At 39.7% G+C, this 18,496-nt stretch overlaps 1 protein-coding gene across 7 annotated transcripts in view; it reads left to right on the top strand.

Annotated features, from left to right (window-relative positions):
- Window positions 1-18,496, top strand: part of GRIA3 (glutamate ionotropic receptor AMPA type subunit 3) — a 316,886-nt gene that overhangs the window by 63,607 nt on the left and 234,783 nt on the right. For 6 of the 7 annotated variants that reach the window (XR_001816157.1, XM_037727483.1, XM_037727484.1 and 3 more), the window contains one exon: window positions 6,203-6,442. The exons of the other annotated variant lie outside the window; for it this stretch is intronic. Coding sequence is in view for 5 of the 6 variants with exons in the window: in XM_037727483.1 (XP_037583411.1) it covers window positions 6,203-6,442 (240 nt within the window). In the remaining variant the exon portion in view is untranslated. The remainder of the gene's footprint in view (window positions 1-6,202; window positions 6,443-18,496) is intronic. 7 annotated transcript variants of the gene reach the window in all.

The following is an 18,496-nucleotide window of genomic DNA, read 5'->3' on the forward strand; positions in this document are numbered from 1 at the left end:
TACCCATATTTCTTGGCCTGTGGCCCCTTTCCACTTTTAAAGCTAGCAATGGCCAGGCAAGTCTTTCCCATGTCACATTACTCTGATACCGACTCTTGTTTTGCCTCTGTCTTCCACGTTTAAAGAAGCTTGTGATTACACTGGGCTACCCAGATAATCCAGGATGATCTTGATATTTTAGAATCCATTGATTTGTAGCCTTAATCCCATTTACAGCCCAATTTCCCTTTACCATATAACCTAATTCAGAGACTTTGGGATTCGGACATGGACATCTTTTGGGGAGCCATTATTTTCTCTACCACATAAGAGATATAGATATATAAATATATCTCCTATGTAATAGACATCATTTATCATCATCATCATCATCATTTCAGAAGCTAAAGGCCCTACATCTAGCACTAAAGAGTAGAAAGTAGAAACTATATAGGGAAAGGAACTGTCTTTTCCTAAAAAAGAACAGTTGTCTACTTTACTCCAGTACGCACGCGCGCGCGCACACACACACACACACACACACACACACACACACACACATCACAGCATACATTTATTTCCTTATGCTGGTAACTCCACCAATGACCAACGCCACAGCTTTAGAAAGCACCAGACTATATGATTTCTCAAGGTGCCTCCTAGCTCTAAGTTTCTTTGATCCACTGGAATTCACTGTACTATGAAGGAACTACCTGGAGAACCTTGTTGTGATACAGCTCTAGGAGTTTCCTCATAGCTATATTTTTCTTCTTTCTGCTTGCTTTAAATGCAATCATTAAGTCAGCAAGAGACTTCCGTTTCCCTTTCTCCCCTTTGATTCAAAAGGTATGAAAAGTGTTCTGTAAATGATATGCAATATTGTTATTCTGATCTTTGAGGTAATCAAGTTGTTTGACATTTTTGTAATTATACCTTTTGGAATGTGGGTGGTGTAATTAGCTGCCACAATGTACATTAACAATACCTGTCCTGACCCTACAGACTTGGGGACTATAAATAAAAGCGTGACAGCTGGCTTCAGCCTTGCTTGCCACTCACCATTGAAGGGAACACAGCTGGGAAGCTACACTAGAGTCCCCAGGAATCCAGAATGTAGTCAGAAACGACATCTTCAATGAGAAAAATTTGGTATTTTGTTACTGGGAATATACGGAGGCAGGCACTCTTAGGAGGCAGACAACCAAGCTATTTCACACTGAGAAGGCACAGAAGCCCCAGGTAGGAACAGCATTTCATCTGTACAAAGGCATTATTTAGGGAGGGGAAGAGACAGAGGACAATGGCAATTTCTCGAGCCAAATTAGAAGTTTCTTTCTTAACCCTTTATTACCCATAAGTGAAACTACGAAAGAAGAAATGGATAGGAAAGGTGAAAGAGATGGAAAGTGAGAGAATGAGAGAGCCATATGAAGCTGATATACTTCATATTTTATTTATTTTTCTCATTTATTGTATTTTCCCCTCATTAGTACATAAGTCCCAGGAGGACAGGATCCTTTTCACTCCTGTATCTCCCAACATCTCTAACAGTGCCTGACACATAGTAGACACTCAGTAAGTATTTGATGAATGAATAAATAGCTATTATTAATGGAATGTCTGTTATGTGCTAAGCACTGTTATAGGTGCTGCCTATGAATGAACGTATTTTAACTTTCACAGCAATGCTGAGGCAGGTACTATCATTATTTCAATTTTACAGATGAATAAACTGTATCAGAGGCACAGAGATATTAAGTAACTTGCCTAATAAGTAAAGGATACAGGATTTCAACCTATATGGTCTAACTTTAGAACCTGCCTATGTAATAACGATCCTATACTGAGGCTCAGAAAGGTCGAATAACTTGCGCAAAGTTACACAGCTTATGACTGGCAGAGTCATGAGTGGAAACAAGGTCTGCCTGTCTCAGAAGTTGCTGCTCTTCCCTCTGCCCTTCATGATTTGTAAGATTGCCAAGACAAACATTTCTTCCATCACCATTTTACCAAAGACAGTCTTCTAAGATAAAGAAATGGGTGTGGTTCATTAAGGATTCAGATAAAGGAAACAAACATCCCCCAAAAGAATCATGAGTCCCAAAAGATCACCAATCTGCAACCAGCTCTCACTGCTGTTATTTGGGGCTGGAGGGAGCTGAGGGAAGCAGCCAGCAGATGAATCATGGGAAACTCCTGGTGGAGCCATCTATACTACCTTATCTGAGGGCTAGGCATGGAAGGTAAGTCACTTTCATGCAGGTGAATCCTGACCCTAGCTGCACTAGTTAGCTCTGGAGTAGGGATGGTGAGGAGATGCCAATAAAGCTTTTCTAAGAGACTAGTTCATAATTCATTGTGTGACCTTGTGTAAGATACTTCCTCCCTTTGTGTCATAGTTTCTTTATGATAGCTAGACATCAGACCAGTGAAACTCTGTTCAATCAGAAGAGCGAGCTCCACTGTCTCTTTATAAACTGGACTTTTCCACGTAAAATTTCATCTGGAGAAAGGATTTCACCACTAAAAACTATGCTTGAGAAACCAGTGAATAAAAAATATTTAAGTTCCTTCTAGCTCAAACATTCTAAGAATCTAAAATCATAGACATTGTGAGTGGGTCAGCTCAGTGTTCCATTCAGCCCTCCCTTTGGCAGCCAGAAACAGGCCAAAGATCTGCTGTGAAAGGCTCTTCACAGGTCCCCATGCCCCAATTTCTTTCAGAGGCCATTAATACTGTCCTCATATAGCAGTTGTCTTCCCCATTGGGCTAATCCTCTATAGGCCTTCTACTGATGTCTGTCTATGTTGGAGTGGGTGGAGCACAGGTAATGATGCACAGGGGTCAATATTTGCAGGACAGTTGTACTTCTGTTTTATATGAAAGGAGTCGAGCATTTCCTGATTTTCTTCTAACACTCTTCTTATTGATGTCCACCACTAAAAGACAGTGGATCTGCCTTTTGGACCACAGTAGCATATTATTCCCTGAGGATTGCCACTGATCTATAAATATTCCTGAGTCCCTTGTCTGAGTCACAACCAGAGCTGATGCTTAGTTTGGAATTTTTAAATTTCAGTGGGTTTTCTCACACAGGCTCCCCACACATTTTTATAAGTTCTTCTTTTGTCTCATTTTTCTTGTCATAATATACAGGCTTAAAGATTCCACTGGGTTCACCTTCCTGGAGACAACTCATAAAGTTTTACCGAAGTCTGGGTTTCACATATACAATACGACTCCCTTGACATAAAGCTTTAAAACAAGCAAAAATAATAATACATTGTTTAGGCGTATGTGTTTGTATATTTTTTAAAAACCAAGGTAATGATAAATACAAATTTCAAGACAGTACTTACCTGGGGCAGGGGTAGGGGTAGGCGTGTTATCAATACAGGGAGATAGACCAGAAGAATAGTATATAGATAAAAGTAACTATCAGTAATGTTATAGTTCTCGGGTTGGGTAATGGGTTTGTAGGTGTTTATTATAGCCTAAATAAATAAATGCAATAAATAAAATATGAAAAGTTTATGTATGAACTAATAATGATTAATTCTGCACCCCGAGTTCAAAATCAATGATCAGAGGAGTAATACAAGATGTTTTTGTATTAACCAGAACCTCGCCACCATAAATACTTTCATTTTCTGTTTCCTTCCACTATTTGAAGAGCTTTTTGAAACTGAAAGTGGATCATAGCTCTAGTTTTCCCTCTTTTTACGTTTATCTTCCCCTTCAATTATTGCCCATAATCTAGTCGGGTTGGAGTTCTTGCTGAAAATATGTTGCATTTTCCCACGAGACTATTTTTGTATAGGATTCATGGATCCTCATTTTTCTCTTGCCAGTTGGTTTGAATCTGAGAATTACCAGGTACCATTTGAATCATTTTGGTTAAAGTGCCATGATGGCTTGTTCTAGCCTTCCAGTCCCATGACCATTATTAGTAAGGAAAGGTTCTTTTTTGGGTGACAGATAATATAATACAGGATGCCCAGTTAAATTTGAATTTCAGATAAACAATGAATTATGTTTTTAGCATATGTATGAATTTGAGGTATACTTATACTAAAACATTATTTACCTGAAATTCAAATTTAATTGGAAATCTTGTTTTTATTTGCTAAATCTAGAAACCCAATCTCATATGGGCTAATAATTACTCTTTAATAACATTGCTGGATATGGGTCCATGTGAGTGTGAGCTTTGGGTCAAGCAGACTCAGATTCAAATTCTGAGTCCTCTGCTTAATTGCTAGAACAGGTTTTTTTGTCTCCGGATTTTTTATCTATTAAATAGGAATAATAGCAATACCTCATAAGGCTGGTGAGAATATTAAATGAAAAAATATTTGTGTAGTACTTAGTATAGTGTCTGGCTAAATACTGTGACCATTATTATTGTCTGTTATTATCAATGGCTATTATCATTATTTTTGGATGTTATCATCATCATTGTCAATTTTTTACAGAACATTATGTGCATCTGCCAAGATTTGACTTGGTACTGCAAAACTCTCCACTTAGAGGATCAATTTGAGAATGGGACTTTTCTTAGCATCGCCCTTGGTGATGACCAAGATATCCCTTTTGTTTCTGAGTGTTGTACTCCCTTTGGCGCTTGTCATGAAGTACCCCAGACCTTTCTCTAGTTGGATTTTTCCTTTTAATATAAAGACCTTTCCTATGTTGTGTTCGAGAGTCACTTAGAATTCTTTAAGTTGAAGACTATTGTCTCCTATGTTGGAGATGGTTTAGTGACTGATAATCACTTTTGAAATGCTACGCTCAAGCCAATGGCTAATGACTTTGGTTGATAAAAAGAGAACAGCCCTAATCAACATAGATTTGAACGGAATGCATGGAAAGCAAAATACCACATACACTGAGAACTCTCTCTCTCTCACAACAGGGTCAAGGAATGAATTAAATTGGTTTTCCACTTGCCTTCATGCTTTCAATACCTTCTTTATTTTTGGTGCCCAACGTCTTCACTATTTCTCCTCTCAGAGAAAAGTCTAAACCTCCTACACATTCTCTTCTCTGACCCACTCATGCCGATCAAAACTTACCCTTCTGCTTTCCCACTCATCCTGGCATCTAATCAGACATTAATTTATCTTACCACAATAACTGCTAAATGAGATTCTATTTAATCCCTCTCCCAGGCAACAGACTTCTCTTAAACACCTGAAGAAGTAGACCTAACAGTGATATTTAGGGTTTTCTAGTAGGTAAGGGAGACCATGCAGGACCCCTTAAATCACACCACATTATGCCTGTTGTTTCTTCTTCGCATGAATGGAAGTGAGCAGTGGTGCAGATAATCTAAAGATCATTTCCACTTTGTTTGGGAATGCAACACACAGTGTTGTTATAGCTGATTTGCTTTGCTAATTATGTTCTACTGAAGCTAATATTAAAATTGGTTCACATTTTTTAAGCTCTTATGGGCCAGAAGAGAGAAAAGGCACGATGTGGCCCACTTTGAAATGAAGGAAAGGTGACAACTGTGAGGGGGATGTGAAAATTCTACATGTGGGCTAATAGAGTCTATAACATACATGCAAAAGGATCAAGATAGACCAATTACACATGGGCTGAACAGGCAGCCAGTTAACCCTGTGACTCAGTGAGCACTGAAAGGACAGTCTTCCCATGGCCTGCCCAGAGCCTTAACTCCTCTAAATTCATAGCCAACATTAAGGGTCCTAATAATAACATAACTGTGGCTAAGGCATTATGTAACCTCAAGGGTAACATATTTCCTAGCAGACATATTAGCAGTTAGTCTGACTAAATTCTCAGTCACCTATGAGAAAAAGGAATGAAGGGTGGTATGCAAAACAGTTGTACTTTGATGGGGGCATCAGTACACTAAGACGCTCCAGGGCAGCTAAAGTGTAAGTATAAGAGCCCTGAATGCCTTGGAGATGAGCTGGGAGGGTTTTGAAAGGGAGTAGGACAATCTTCACCTCTATTTTTCCCACATTTTCTTAGTTTCCAGCTCATTGTACACATAGAGAGTATGTACTTATATCAAATTAATTCTTCCTTTTCTTACTCTTCTGTTGGGTAACTGTGTTTACAGGGGCTTCTAGAGGTTTTCTTTTGAGGTATGCAATTTGGAGCCTAATTGTATATTGTATTTCTAACCCTACAAGCTGCAGCAAAGGACCACTGAGCTATTGAAATCTTTTTCTCTTTTTCTCATTGCAGTCTGCTCCCAGTTCTCGAGAGGGGTGTATGCCATCTTTGGATTCTATGACCAGATGTCAATGAACACCCTGACCTCCTTCTGCGGGGCCCTGCACACGTCCTTTGTTACGCCTAGCTTCCCCACTGACGCAGATGTGCAGTTTGTCATCCAGATGCGCCCAGCCTTGAAGGGCGCTATTCTGAGTCTTCTGGGTCATTACAAGTGGGAGAAGTTTGTGTACCTCTATGACACAGAACGAGGTAAGAAGAGACATCTGCTCTCCTCTTTAGATATTCATGTAATTGTGTTCAAATTTCCTCAGCTCATGTGCCCTTTGCTTCCAGTAAATAAAATCTAATCCTGTTTTAAAATTGTATTTAATACTCCAAATAAATCAAAGATTAAGATAAAAAAATCAAAAGTCATAGTAATTTTAGAATCTAATTTTTCAAGCTATGTAGGCCCTCCCTGAAAAAGCAGTTTGGAATATACTCTTGGTAGAATCACAATTGTTGAAAAAGAACTCCTCCCCTCTCAAAAATTTTATCTGGTCTAAAATGTATAAAGTAAAAGCAGCTTAATCTAAGTAGAGAGAGGCTTAAACTGGAAAGTTTTGGAAAATTAATCCTGTCAGAAATTGTAATTATCCCCATTTTGTAGATGAGACAGCTGAAGTCCAAGTGCTTTTTCATACAGCAGTTTCACTACTGAAGTGAGACTGGTAGCAATGTCTCTTGCTTCCAGGACTTGCTCCATCAGATCACATTAGGATTTCAGCTTACCAGGCCTCAACAATTCTCTGATAGAAATAATGAGTAAAACAGCTAAACTGGGCTTTGGGGATTTATTTTTTTTTTTCCATAGGGAGACATTCTATAGCCATACCACCCTTAACATGTCCAGTCTCCTCTAACAGTGAGACAATATATTGAGGATACACTCTATTGAAACAGGCTCAGAAATTAACACTCTGATCTTAAATAATATACAGTAAGGTATATTGATTAATTGGCTAAAGCGCACACATCGTAATTCATCTAAACAGGCTCCTCTAACACCCAGTTGTCTTTGACAGGTTCCTTGGTAAAACTAAGGGATCCTATCACCAAGACATTCCAGAAGACAATGTTACTTTATCAGTCATTTGCCTATGGTTCAGCTTAGAGGCCTGGGGTAGTTCTCTCTAACTCAGAATTTTTAAACTCAGAAGAAGTGGCAAATGAAAGGCCTATCTGCCTGAGGGGTACATGGATAAGAGGTCCTTCTAAGAAACTTAATGTGAAGGGCCATTTTGCTCTTGGGAATCCAGAACACTCTTCACTTTACTGTCACTTTGCTGCATCATCAAATCTTAATAGGAAATATTTAGGCCTGTATTTGCCTATTGTACTTACCTCCAAACTGTCATCAAATTTCATGAACCTGAAGCAGGAGACCAGAGGTCTAGTCCAAGCTCTGTCACTAACTAGATTACTGACAAATTGACCTTGACCAACTCATTGATGTGCTCTTGGACTTGGCCTCTTCATCTAAGGTGTGTCCCTTCTTAATGATACATTCTACGAATCTGTGATTTTTTTTTTTTTTGAGATATTAGACCAGATACTGATACTTTGTATCTTGCTACTAACCCTAACTTATATATTATCAATTAATTAGTCAATCTATTGTGCAAGCCATTATCAACCCCCAATGTTGGTCACCAATCCTGTGATAGATACGTATATAATATGGTTTCCAGGGGGTGTGGACAGAAAAAGATATTCATGAAACAATTCATGAAGAACACTGAACAATGTCAAATTGAGTGCTACACTGTAGACTCTGAATACTTTAAGAATTGTGAAAAGGTTGCACTCCAGAAAAGTAGAGTTTTCAGAACTTGCTAGAGAAGCTAGCCTTGAAAGATAGATAAGTTGTGGGTTGCAAGAGAGAAGGGAGATGGGGCTTTGGGGAGGGGAAAAGAGAACAAAGGGCAGGATCAGGAAGGAATACTGTGTGTTCACGTAGCACCCTGTCTGACTGAGATACCAAAATAGCTTGAATGTTCTAATTCACCCAAATTTTAATAAATTTCATTTTGTCCAAACACAGAATACAAATTGACCTGTTTCCATGTATTGTATACAGCATAATCTAGTGCATGTCGATTTCATTTTCAGAACCTAAGTTTGTAAGTCAGGCAACTTCTCTCCTGAACCATTTTAAAAACTAAATGTTGGGTCCACCAACACTGTAACCTCTCATTTATTCAAAAGCAGAAGAGGCAATTAATGAACTTTATCCTCATCTTCTGTGACCCTTCTCTGCTCATTAGCTCTCTATTAGAAGAACCCGAGGAAAAGACCATCTATCTATTTATCCTTGTATCTTTTCTCTAATTGTCTAACTAAATAGTTTGGACAAGTTTATGGTCTTGGAGTCAAAGAAACCTTTCTGACTCATGTAAATTTATACTTTCCCCCTGAAGCCATTTAGCTGATGGGACTAATCTGCTCTGCTTAGGAAGTACTTCCCATAAACTTTTACACTAATTTCCCCCTTACTACATTACTGTAAAAGCATTCTTATGTTACTGTACTAGGATCCCGTTCCAAAATTTTCAATGGCTTTCTATTGCCCACATTGAACAAAGCGGTCTATTCTTCAAGATTTGACATGATTATACCTCAACCAACTAACAAACCCATTCTCCCTATGCTACCTAATGAGAACCTCCCATTGTAGGAAGTTCCATTTTCCACTGTTGCCTAAATGAACCAGAACCATTCCTGCCTCAGCAATCTTACTAATACTACTACCTGGAATTCTCTCCTTCATCTTGATATGGTAACCATTCTTCCAATTTTCAAAACCCATCTCAACCTCTACCTCCCCAAGGTAGCCTTCCCTGACCACTCCAGCTCACAATGATTCATTAATGTAATAGATGCTAAGGCTACAATAAAAACCAGATAGATATGGTTAGATATGGTTCCTGCTTTATAAACCTACATTCAAATGATGGAGATAGACAAAAGCCATGTAAATTAACAAATAAAATAATTTCACACTTAAATAAGGTGCTATGAAGGAAAAAAAGGCAGATAATAATGGATAGGGTTTAATTTCGAAAGGACGTTCAGTGATGGCCTCATTGAGAAGGGGCATTTAAGCTGAGGACTGAAGGACTGGAAGGAGGCAGCCATGTGAAGAATGGAGGGAAATAGTTTCAAGCAGTAGAAATAGCAAGTGCAAAGTCATGTGATATGGATGAGGAATTGAAAGAAGTCCAGTGTGGCTAAAGTATAACAAGTAGGTAGAAAGTGGCCTGAGAGGAGACCGTAGAGGTAGACAAGAGCCAGATCATAGCCATAGAGAATAAACAGAAGCCATGCTGAGGAGTATGAATTTTATTCTAATTGTAATGGGGAGTCATTGGAGGATTCTGAGCAAGGGAGTCACATGATCTAAATTTCTGTAGAGAACGGATTATGGTGCAAATAAAAAAGAAGGGAAAACAAATGAAAGTCCATTGTGGTCATTCGGATGAGAAACGATGGTAGCTTTGGACTAAGCTGGAGATGGAGAAAAAGGGATGAAGTTGAAATACACTTTGGAAACAGAATTGACAGAACTTGGGGATAGATTGACTGTGGGACATGAAGGAGAGGAAGGATTCCTGGATGACTACTATGTGTTTGGCTTGAGAGACCTGGTAAGATGGTGATGCCATTTATTGAGGTGGCCGGACAAGAGGAGGCTTGGTTTTGAGCAGCAGAGGTCTTGCCCACCTCTAAACACCCACAGAACGCTTTTGTCCATATCATTCATCTGGCATGGAGTACAACTGCCTTCTGCTGTTATTTCACTGGGTCTGCTCTATGCTATACTTTCCCAAGCATTTCTCTCCAGTGTGATAATAAACAACTGGCTAGCCCATAAATTTATACGTTGTGGCTCCCCTAGTACATAGCACATGTCTATGTGCATACTTAGTGTTTTCTAGCCTCCTTTACTGATTCATCAGGAATAAGCCCATATCTGGTTTTCAACACTGGACTGAAAGAAAGAGAGAAAGAAAGAAAGAAAAATAAGGAAGGAAGGGTGGGTATGGGAAGGAGGGAGAATGGGAAGGGAAGAAAGAAAGAAGAAGGGAAGAGAAAGAAGAAAGGGAGAGAGGGAAGGAAGAAGGAAGGAAGGAAGGAAGGAAGGGCGGGCAAGCCCAATTTATAAATCAAACCATTTGGTACAGTTGTTTAAAATATTCAGTATTCTGTATTTTCTCATTTTGTGCAATGATCACCTGTTGCTTTAGTAATAAAAATTACAGGAAGAAATTACAATAGAAAATATAATTTTAGAATATTTTAAATTATATAAGAGAGATAGAAGAGAGAGAAACAGAAGGGAACACCTATGATTACATTCATAAGCTAAATATACAAATGATGTGACTCTACTGTATAAGGGCAGGGATGAGTGGGGAGCTGAGAAGTGGGTTAAACATTTGAGGTCATTTAAAAGAATTTTAGCACAATCAGGGTAAAGTTTTCTCTCAAATTATGAAACATTGAGTGGATTTCAGGGCTTTGTCGACTCTGCTTTTATGTCTCTCTGCAGACAAAAGCCTGATTTGGGGTTTGCAGTTCATCACTTAGTTTCTAAAATACTACCTTGATTCATTAATATAAAGTTGAAAATTACGTTCTTGGTGCTATATACATAAAAGATCAGTTCTTGAAAAAATTATGAGGTTAAATGTTTTGTCTGCCCCATCAGTACCCTCTCCTCTCTATTGCCACCCTCTTTCCTTCCTATGGCAGTATGTTTACATCTGCCCTCCCTGGCAGGAGCAAAACCTTAACATCTCTGTCTCAACCTACTTCTACACCGCCATAAAAACTTCCCTGTCCTGCAGTTTCTTCCCACTGATTAATAGTCTTTTTCTGCTAGTGACAACAGCTCAGCTGACCAATTTATTCATGCTAATTTATCTATGGCTATTAACAACTTGATGCATTAGAGCATCCAGGGAAGAAGAAATTTCTATTCAGGCAAAGGCCTTCTGTGAATACAGAACCATTATCCAAGGTGTAGCTTTTTAATTCTGGGATTCCAGGCACCCTGAGTCCAGTTTGTGAGGTCCTTTGCCCACGTGCCTTCCTATATAGAAAGTCCTAAAACCATGCCAGGGAGGTGGCCATCTCTTCCAGTTATTAGACTTACCTTTTGGGTGCAAGTGACCTAGTTTTCTCTGGTGTTAACATTTCCCCCAGAACAGCAACATACTTGAGAACTGCAGCCAGACTCTCGTGCACCTGACAACTCTCCTTGGCTTCAATGGGCACAGCCCACAGAGATGAAAGAATCCGGCCCAGCTGTGGCTCTCAGCTTAGATAATGAGATAATAGCTCTGGGTGCCCTTTGAGGCAACTAGTCCCTACCTTCTTGCCAGTGTTCAATAAACTCCTGCTGTCTCCCATTCTCAACCTGAAACTCCCTACTCAGTTCCCAAGTAACTCTCTGGAAGTCAACAGCCTTCTAAAAGACCTTTCTATTTTCTCTGGAAGGTTGTGACAGGAACATAGGCAGTTGTAACAATTATCCCATCAGTCAACAAGCAATTATTAAGCTTTCTCCACTGCTAGCTTGTGCTAGGCCACTGGTGGGGTTTAAAAGAAGCAGAATTAGATCTCACTTCTCGTGAGTTGACAGTTCTATTGCTGAAAGAGTGACTTATCTAAGGGACCTGGAAAAAAATACAACAGTTTAATACAACAGTTTCCATATCCACCAATGAAATACGCCCTCATTTCAGCAAGAATTTTGTGAAAAGATTAAAGAGTTGTCAGATAGTTAGGAAGGTGGGAAAATGTTGGAAGGTCCCGAAGGGCTTAAGAGGTAAAGGGATTCCCTAAGTCAAGAAGAAAAGGGCCTGTCCTCAGAGGAATATGAATGTTTCGATTGGCTGGATTTGAACTCTACTGAGAGACAAGCAAAGTTTCAGTTTGTCACACCTTGCTGCATGTTGTCATTCACCACCTACTTACATAACCTAGCCTTATCCCATCTAGCCAGCTCTGCTCTCCCAAATAAAGCACAAAATCTCTCTCTCTCTCTCTCTCTTCCTTCTCTTTCTTCACCTCCTTTCCTTTCTCCTCACCACGCCTTACGTCGCCTTCTTCCTCTCTACACACACGCACATACACACACACCCCTCAATACCAATCAATGGCACATGTCAACAAATCTCTGTTTTTGCTACCATTTTATTCTTATTTTGATAAGAGCAACTGCCATTTCGTAACCATTTATTATGCACTAGGCCCTGAGCTTATGGACGATCACATTCAATCCTTGTAACACCCCTGCATCTTTACAACTGAGGAAACCAAAGCATGAAAATGTTAAATGATGGTTCCTAGGGTCACACAGTTACAAAGTAATAAAACCAGATTTCAACCTAGGCCTGCCACGTTCCGCAGTCTATGTGCTGTTCTCTGGCTGACATACTGCCTCCCACATTCTCAACAGTTGAACACAGCTATTACCTCTTCCTTTTGTCTTCCCTTCAGCCATTCTTCAAAGACCAGGTACTTGGACTCTCCCTATCCTGGTTGTCTTCCCGTGGATGCAATCCAATTGCCAATTTCCTTCTTAAGGTGTGATATCCACAAATGAACACAGTATCTTGTTTTCTCAGGGTACCAGGAATCCAGGCAGGCAAGGGGTCAAAAATCCAGGTTAAGAGGTAAATGAGTTGCAAAAATGAAGGCAGAGAGAGGGTGGAGTTCTAAATGCAGGCAGAAGATAACTTTGCTTGGGATGCATACTGAAGGAGGGCTGTGCTGAGGCCCTGATTCTGGAGGAAGGGAACTCATCTATTCTCTGGGTCAGAGACTTTCCTGAGCACAGAAAGATAAACCTGCAGATTATCATTGCTAAAGGGCTATTTCTGGTTGGAGGAGCCTATTCTGGTTCAGGATAGGCCACTATCATGAACTTCTTTAAAGTTCCAGCTAAGTACCATGAGTGCTTGGCCAAAACTGGTAAGATAGTACCAGGGTATCTCAATTAAAAAAAAAAAAAAAAAAGACAGACTATCATGGATTCTTTTTCTTCTTCACTTTAAGAACTGATGATTAAAAGATATGCGAAGGAAACAGATGGCTCCAACTCTGGTCCTGTCCATTTGCCTTCTGGGAAAAGTGAAGTCAAGACTTTTTATTGAAATTCAAGCTACTTTTTACATTTGAATAAATTAGGAAAGCCCAGTGAGTACATTATCATGTGAGAGACAGATATTAAATTCCCCTGTTTGAGCAGCAATAACCAGAGTTGACAGTACCTGAGACATTTGGTGGTTTCCACAGACTGCCTAATCTATTGTGATGAGTCTTCAACTATGAGAGCATCTTGAGAGCCCTCACAATAATAATAGTGAATGACTATTTGGACTGGGTTGTGAATAAAAGACTGTACATTTGTCTGTAATGAGAATTTCATTGAAAATGAAAATACCAGAGCTGTCATATTTTTTAATACTTCAATTTGCACATCCTTGACTGCTTTGGGGCATAAGAAGAGAAAGTGCCGAGCAATTTGTTGTCAGCTCTTGAAATAAATTATCATTTAAACACTTCCTCTCCACAAAGGTTATTAGCTTAGTAGCTCGTTCCTGGGGTCGGACCATCAGTAGGGGAAAAAAAAATCACAAGATATTAAACTACCCTTTCAAAAGCTGAATATTAGTTACTGTGGAAATTGTTCTCTCAGTAGCTTAACATATTTTTCTGTAGCTCTCCAGTGCTGCAGATTAGACAGCAGCAACTATTAATAAATACTGTCATATTTTACAGCTGTCATGCAAAGCTGAAAAAAGGCTTCACTGTGATTAGATACTGTTTACTGTAATATTTCTAGCTCAGACTCAGAAAGGCAGTTTTCCTATAAAGGTATTTTCCATAAATAGAATATTTCTCCATCAAATGACATGATTAATTTTAATGTATTGTTAACTCCTTGGTGGCAGTGAATTTGAGGTTGAATTGACTTCACATCCAGAGACATTCCTCTCCAGAGAAAAATTAAGCTAAAATGTCAAATTTTCTCTCTCAGGCTGTCCTTCATATGCGGAAATGGTGCTACTGCCCAGAGATATGCATTGAGTAGTTCCCCACCCCCACAGAAGGATGAATCTACACTGCTTTATCCAACTTCTTTTACCATGTCCCTCTTGTGACCAATTGCATTGTTTGCAAGACAGCTGGTAAAGATTTTGGGTAGGAATATCACTACAGTAGGCTAGCTAAAAATTCTTCTTCCTGAGCTAAAATGTCATCATATGAGCAAAAGAAATAGATCTCTAGCCCCCCTACAATGCATTAGCTGTTTAAAATGGTATTCACATCTCTGGGAAAAAAAAGGTGACAGCTGGCAGGGTTGCTTTGCTCTGACCTTCCATTGCTTTTTATCAAGCTCCTTGAGGGAATTAACCCTCACTAAGCTGCATATCTAGTTTTTAATGAATAGGTAGTTCATTAACCCATTAAGGGTTAGCTGGAATAGTCTATAAATTCAGGGTTTGGGCCAGAAACATCCTTGAAAAGTTTCTTCTAAACGCTCCTTGGGGCAGGGGCAGACAGTGGTATAGACCTGCAACTGTGACTTTGAGGTTTGTCCCTTGGAGCCCTTTAGACAACAATTAATGCCAAGGCAAGGTTGTTGTGAGAGTGAAACAAGATAATGCATATAAAGCCTTTAGCACCAAGCTGAACACAGTAACATGCTCAATGAATTTTAGCTCTTATTATTTTATTACAATTATGGAACAGTGGTCCTCAATAGAGAGTGAGGGTGATTTCCCACCCTCAGAGGACATTTGGCAATGTCTAGAGGTATTTTAGTAGTGGGTAGAGCCTGGGAATGCTGGTATACAGCCTACAGTGCACAGAACAGTATCCTTCTCCACCCTCTCAATGAAGAACTATCCAGCCCAAGATGCCAACAGTGCCAAGGAAGTAGCAGGTCAAAGAAATGGTTGCAGAAACTCTTTAAGGGGTTGTCAGTGAACCAGGCTAGCATTTGTTGAATGTCTCTTACTATGCCTAGATCAGTAATAACAGCTCTGTTCAATAAGTAAAGCCTTTGATTCCAAAGAACTTACATTGTGACCAGAGAGACATTATTAAGATTAATGCACAGAAGCAAAGATTAGTGCAAAACAGCATAAAGCAAGAGCTAGATTGTGTGGCATGGATGTGAAGTACCATGGGAGTCCAAAGAAGAGAAAGTTCATGATAAGCAGGCTGGACTAGTCAGGGAAGGCTTAATGGAAGAAGTTATCAGTGTTTCTGAGACTACCACAGAACTGCCTCCCCTAGCAATGACCTTGCCTTGATTACTAAGGCCAAGTTGGTATCTGAACCAAAACGACATGACATTCCCATCAATGATCCCAAACGTCACAGCTCAAGGCAAGAAATACAATTAAAAGTAAAACCAGAAAAGGAACAATGTTCCTTTTACTAAATGGAAAGCAATTACAGGGCTGTTGAAAATAGGCAGTAAACAAAGGGAGGGAGGGAAATACTGGCAAAATCCCATCTTCTCAACTAATCCTGTAGCAAAAGTGCAATTTGCAACAAAATCAACAGTGCTCTTTCCCTCTCTCTTGCAGTCAAACACATTGTTTGGCATCAGTATGACTACACATGATGTCTTAGCCAAAAAGTGTGTAAGCAAGGAGGATGGAATATGAATTGGAGAGGAGAGGCGAGCAGAGGTTAAGGTGGAGCACGCCTCACTTCACCTCCAACTGAAGTCTCTGTAGAGCACCCCTATTCAGAGGAAAGAGGGGGCACACATAGAGACTACTTCACTCCCTGTCTTCCTGGATCCTTTCCAATCAATGAGTTGCCAGTGTCGGCTGCTGTCCTGCTTTGTCGACTCCACAAACGATCTGATTAATTCTCTGGTGCTAAATGCCTCAGCAGGCTTTCTCAGCAGTAGAACAGAGGCTAATTAAGATCATGTCAGGCGAGGAGGCTGACAGGTTATATTCCTGGGCTACACTGAACTTTTAGAGGGTGCTTCAACTTCACTGCAGGCAGGCAGTGCCTGGCTAGGTGCTGATTCCATAGCAGGCTTCCCGTTTATTTCCACAGGTTCCTGTGTCAATGGGTCTCCATTTTGTTAACAATTTACATCCTTCTCCTTGGGGTGAAGAGTTGTCACTGTGTTGCTTTCAATTGCATTACTTGAGCTCTCTTTCATTTAAATTTGTAATATGCTTGTAAACAAGGATAACAATTAATAGTGCAGTCATGTGTCTAAGAGTGTGTGTATGCTTTTGCATCTTACCAACATAAAGCCCACAGAGGTGAATTTAGGATAAATAAAGGAAACTCTACTTCTCACAGCAGGTAGAAAATGGAGGAGACATATGGAACTCATTACACCAAGTGGTGGATTAAACTGAAAATATAAATAGCTTTCCCCTCCCCCTAAATAAAGGCTTAGATGAATTCATGGATGATAGACCCATAGTGAGCTATTAAGGGAAACAAAGATGTTTGGAAACTGAGGTTGGCACAAACTACCAAGTAGATTTTTGAATCCATATTTACCTTCTCTTAGGCAAATGACCACACAGAGCCCTGGCACTCTATCCCCTGTGCTTTAAAATACAATCTTTAGAATCCACCAAGCATCTAGGAGACAGGAGGAATGCTCAGAAATAGAGGAAATTTCTTCAGGAACATTCTATCTGGTTTCATATAGAGTCTCTAACCACTGTCAAAGATAAACAAAGCTGGACATTTGTTAAAGAGTTAAAGACTGATTTTAATCAGTAATATACTATTGCAGTAGGGAAAAGGATTCAGCATAAACTGAACTCACCTTCAATTTGTACAGAGGTGGCTGGGCATATTGAAGGGAAAATGAGGGAAAAGGGAGGGAGATGAAAGGGGCCCCAATAGAGTCAGGGAAGTGAAAAGTTACGAAAAGCAGGAAAAGGGAGGTTAGGTGTCTGTGAAACTCATCTGAGTTTGTTAACTGCACTTATTGAATTGAATTAGGCTCCTACCCTTCCACAGAGGCTGGCAGACAGGGACACTATATTCAGGTGTTGGGTGGAACAAACAATAAATTATTTTGGCAGCCTTGAGTCTTCTTAGGCAGGCACTTTAAGGAAGACTAGAATCATCCTAGAGAGGTTGTCTTGGGCTATCAGAAACTATGTTAGTGTTTTGCTCTAGTCTTTATAGGCCAAGGTTGGGACAGGGTCAAGGGGGGTTCAGAGGAGCATGGTGAGAGTCTGGTCAAAGAATTTTTGTCATCATGTGTCAAGAACACTCTGTTGTGAGAGGTGAATAGTCCAGTTAAGGGTGTTGACGAAAAGCATTATGAAATCAGAACCTCAGCTCCAGGCCCAGCTCTGCCACTAAGTAGCTGCGTGATCCTGGGCAAGTCACGGTAGCTTTTCTGGTCCTGATTCCACATCTGTAAAATGAGGGAGTGGTCTCTATCATTCTGCAACTAACAATTCCTGAGTGTAGGAATTTTGTGTCAGGGGAATTACTAGAGTTATGGAAGTGAATGAAACAGAGCGTCTCCTTTAAATAAGCTCACAGCTTAGAAGGGCAGCATGGACATATAAATAAATAAATAGAATCTAGAGTGACTCCTTTCAATTCTAAAATTCTGTGGGCTATTACAACACTTCCATTTACTGTTGACCCTTAAACAACATGGAGGTAGGGGGTTTACCCACCTGTACAGTTGAGAATCCACATACGACTTTGGACTCCCTCAAAACTTAACTACTAAAAGCCTAACCTTACTAATAACATAAATCATTCATTAACACATATTTTATATGCTATATATATTATATACTATATTCTTACAATAAAGTGAGGTAGAGAAAAGAAAATATTAAGAAAATCATAAGGAAGAGAAAATATATTTACTATTCTTTAGTAATAGTAAAGAATTTACTGTTCTTTAGTCTTCACATTAAGTAGGCTGAGGTGGAAGAGGAAGAGAAAACGTTGGTCTTGCTTTCGCGTGGCAGAGGCAGAGAAAAATCCATGTATAAGTGAATTGATGCAGTCAAATCTTTATAGTTCAAGGGTCACCTGTATAATGAAAGTAGAACTTATTTTCAAATGAAGTTTGAAATTAACTCTTAAGAAGGGTTATGGAGACACAAATAACCACCCACACTAGCTTTGGAAATTAGTCAGAGACCCTAGGTACACTCACATATTTCCCTTCTTGTTCATTTCTGAGCCCTGAACCCTTTCAGGACTCTGATAGATAGGCGG

The sequence above is a fragment of the Cebus imitator genome, unplaced genomic scaffold (genome assembly GCF_001604975.1).
Source record: "Cebus imitator isolate Cc_AM_T3 unplaced genomic scaffold, Cebus_imitator-1.0 Scaffold232, whole genome shotgun sequence".
In the NCBI taxonomy this organism is placed as follows: Eukaryota; Metazoa; Chordata; class Mammalia; order Primates; family Cebidae; genus Cebus; species Cebus imitator.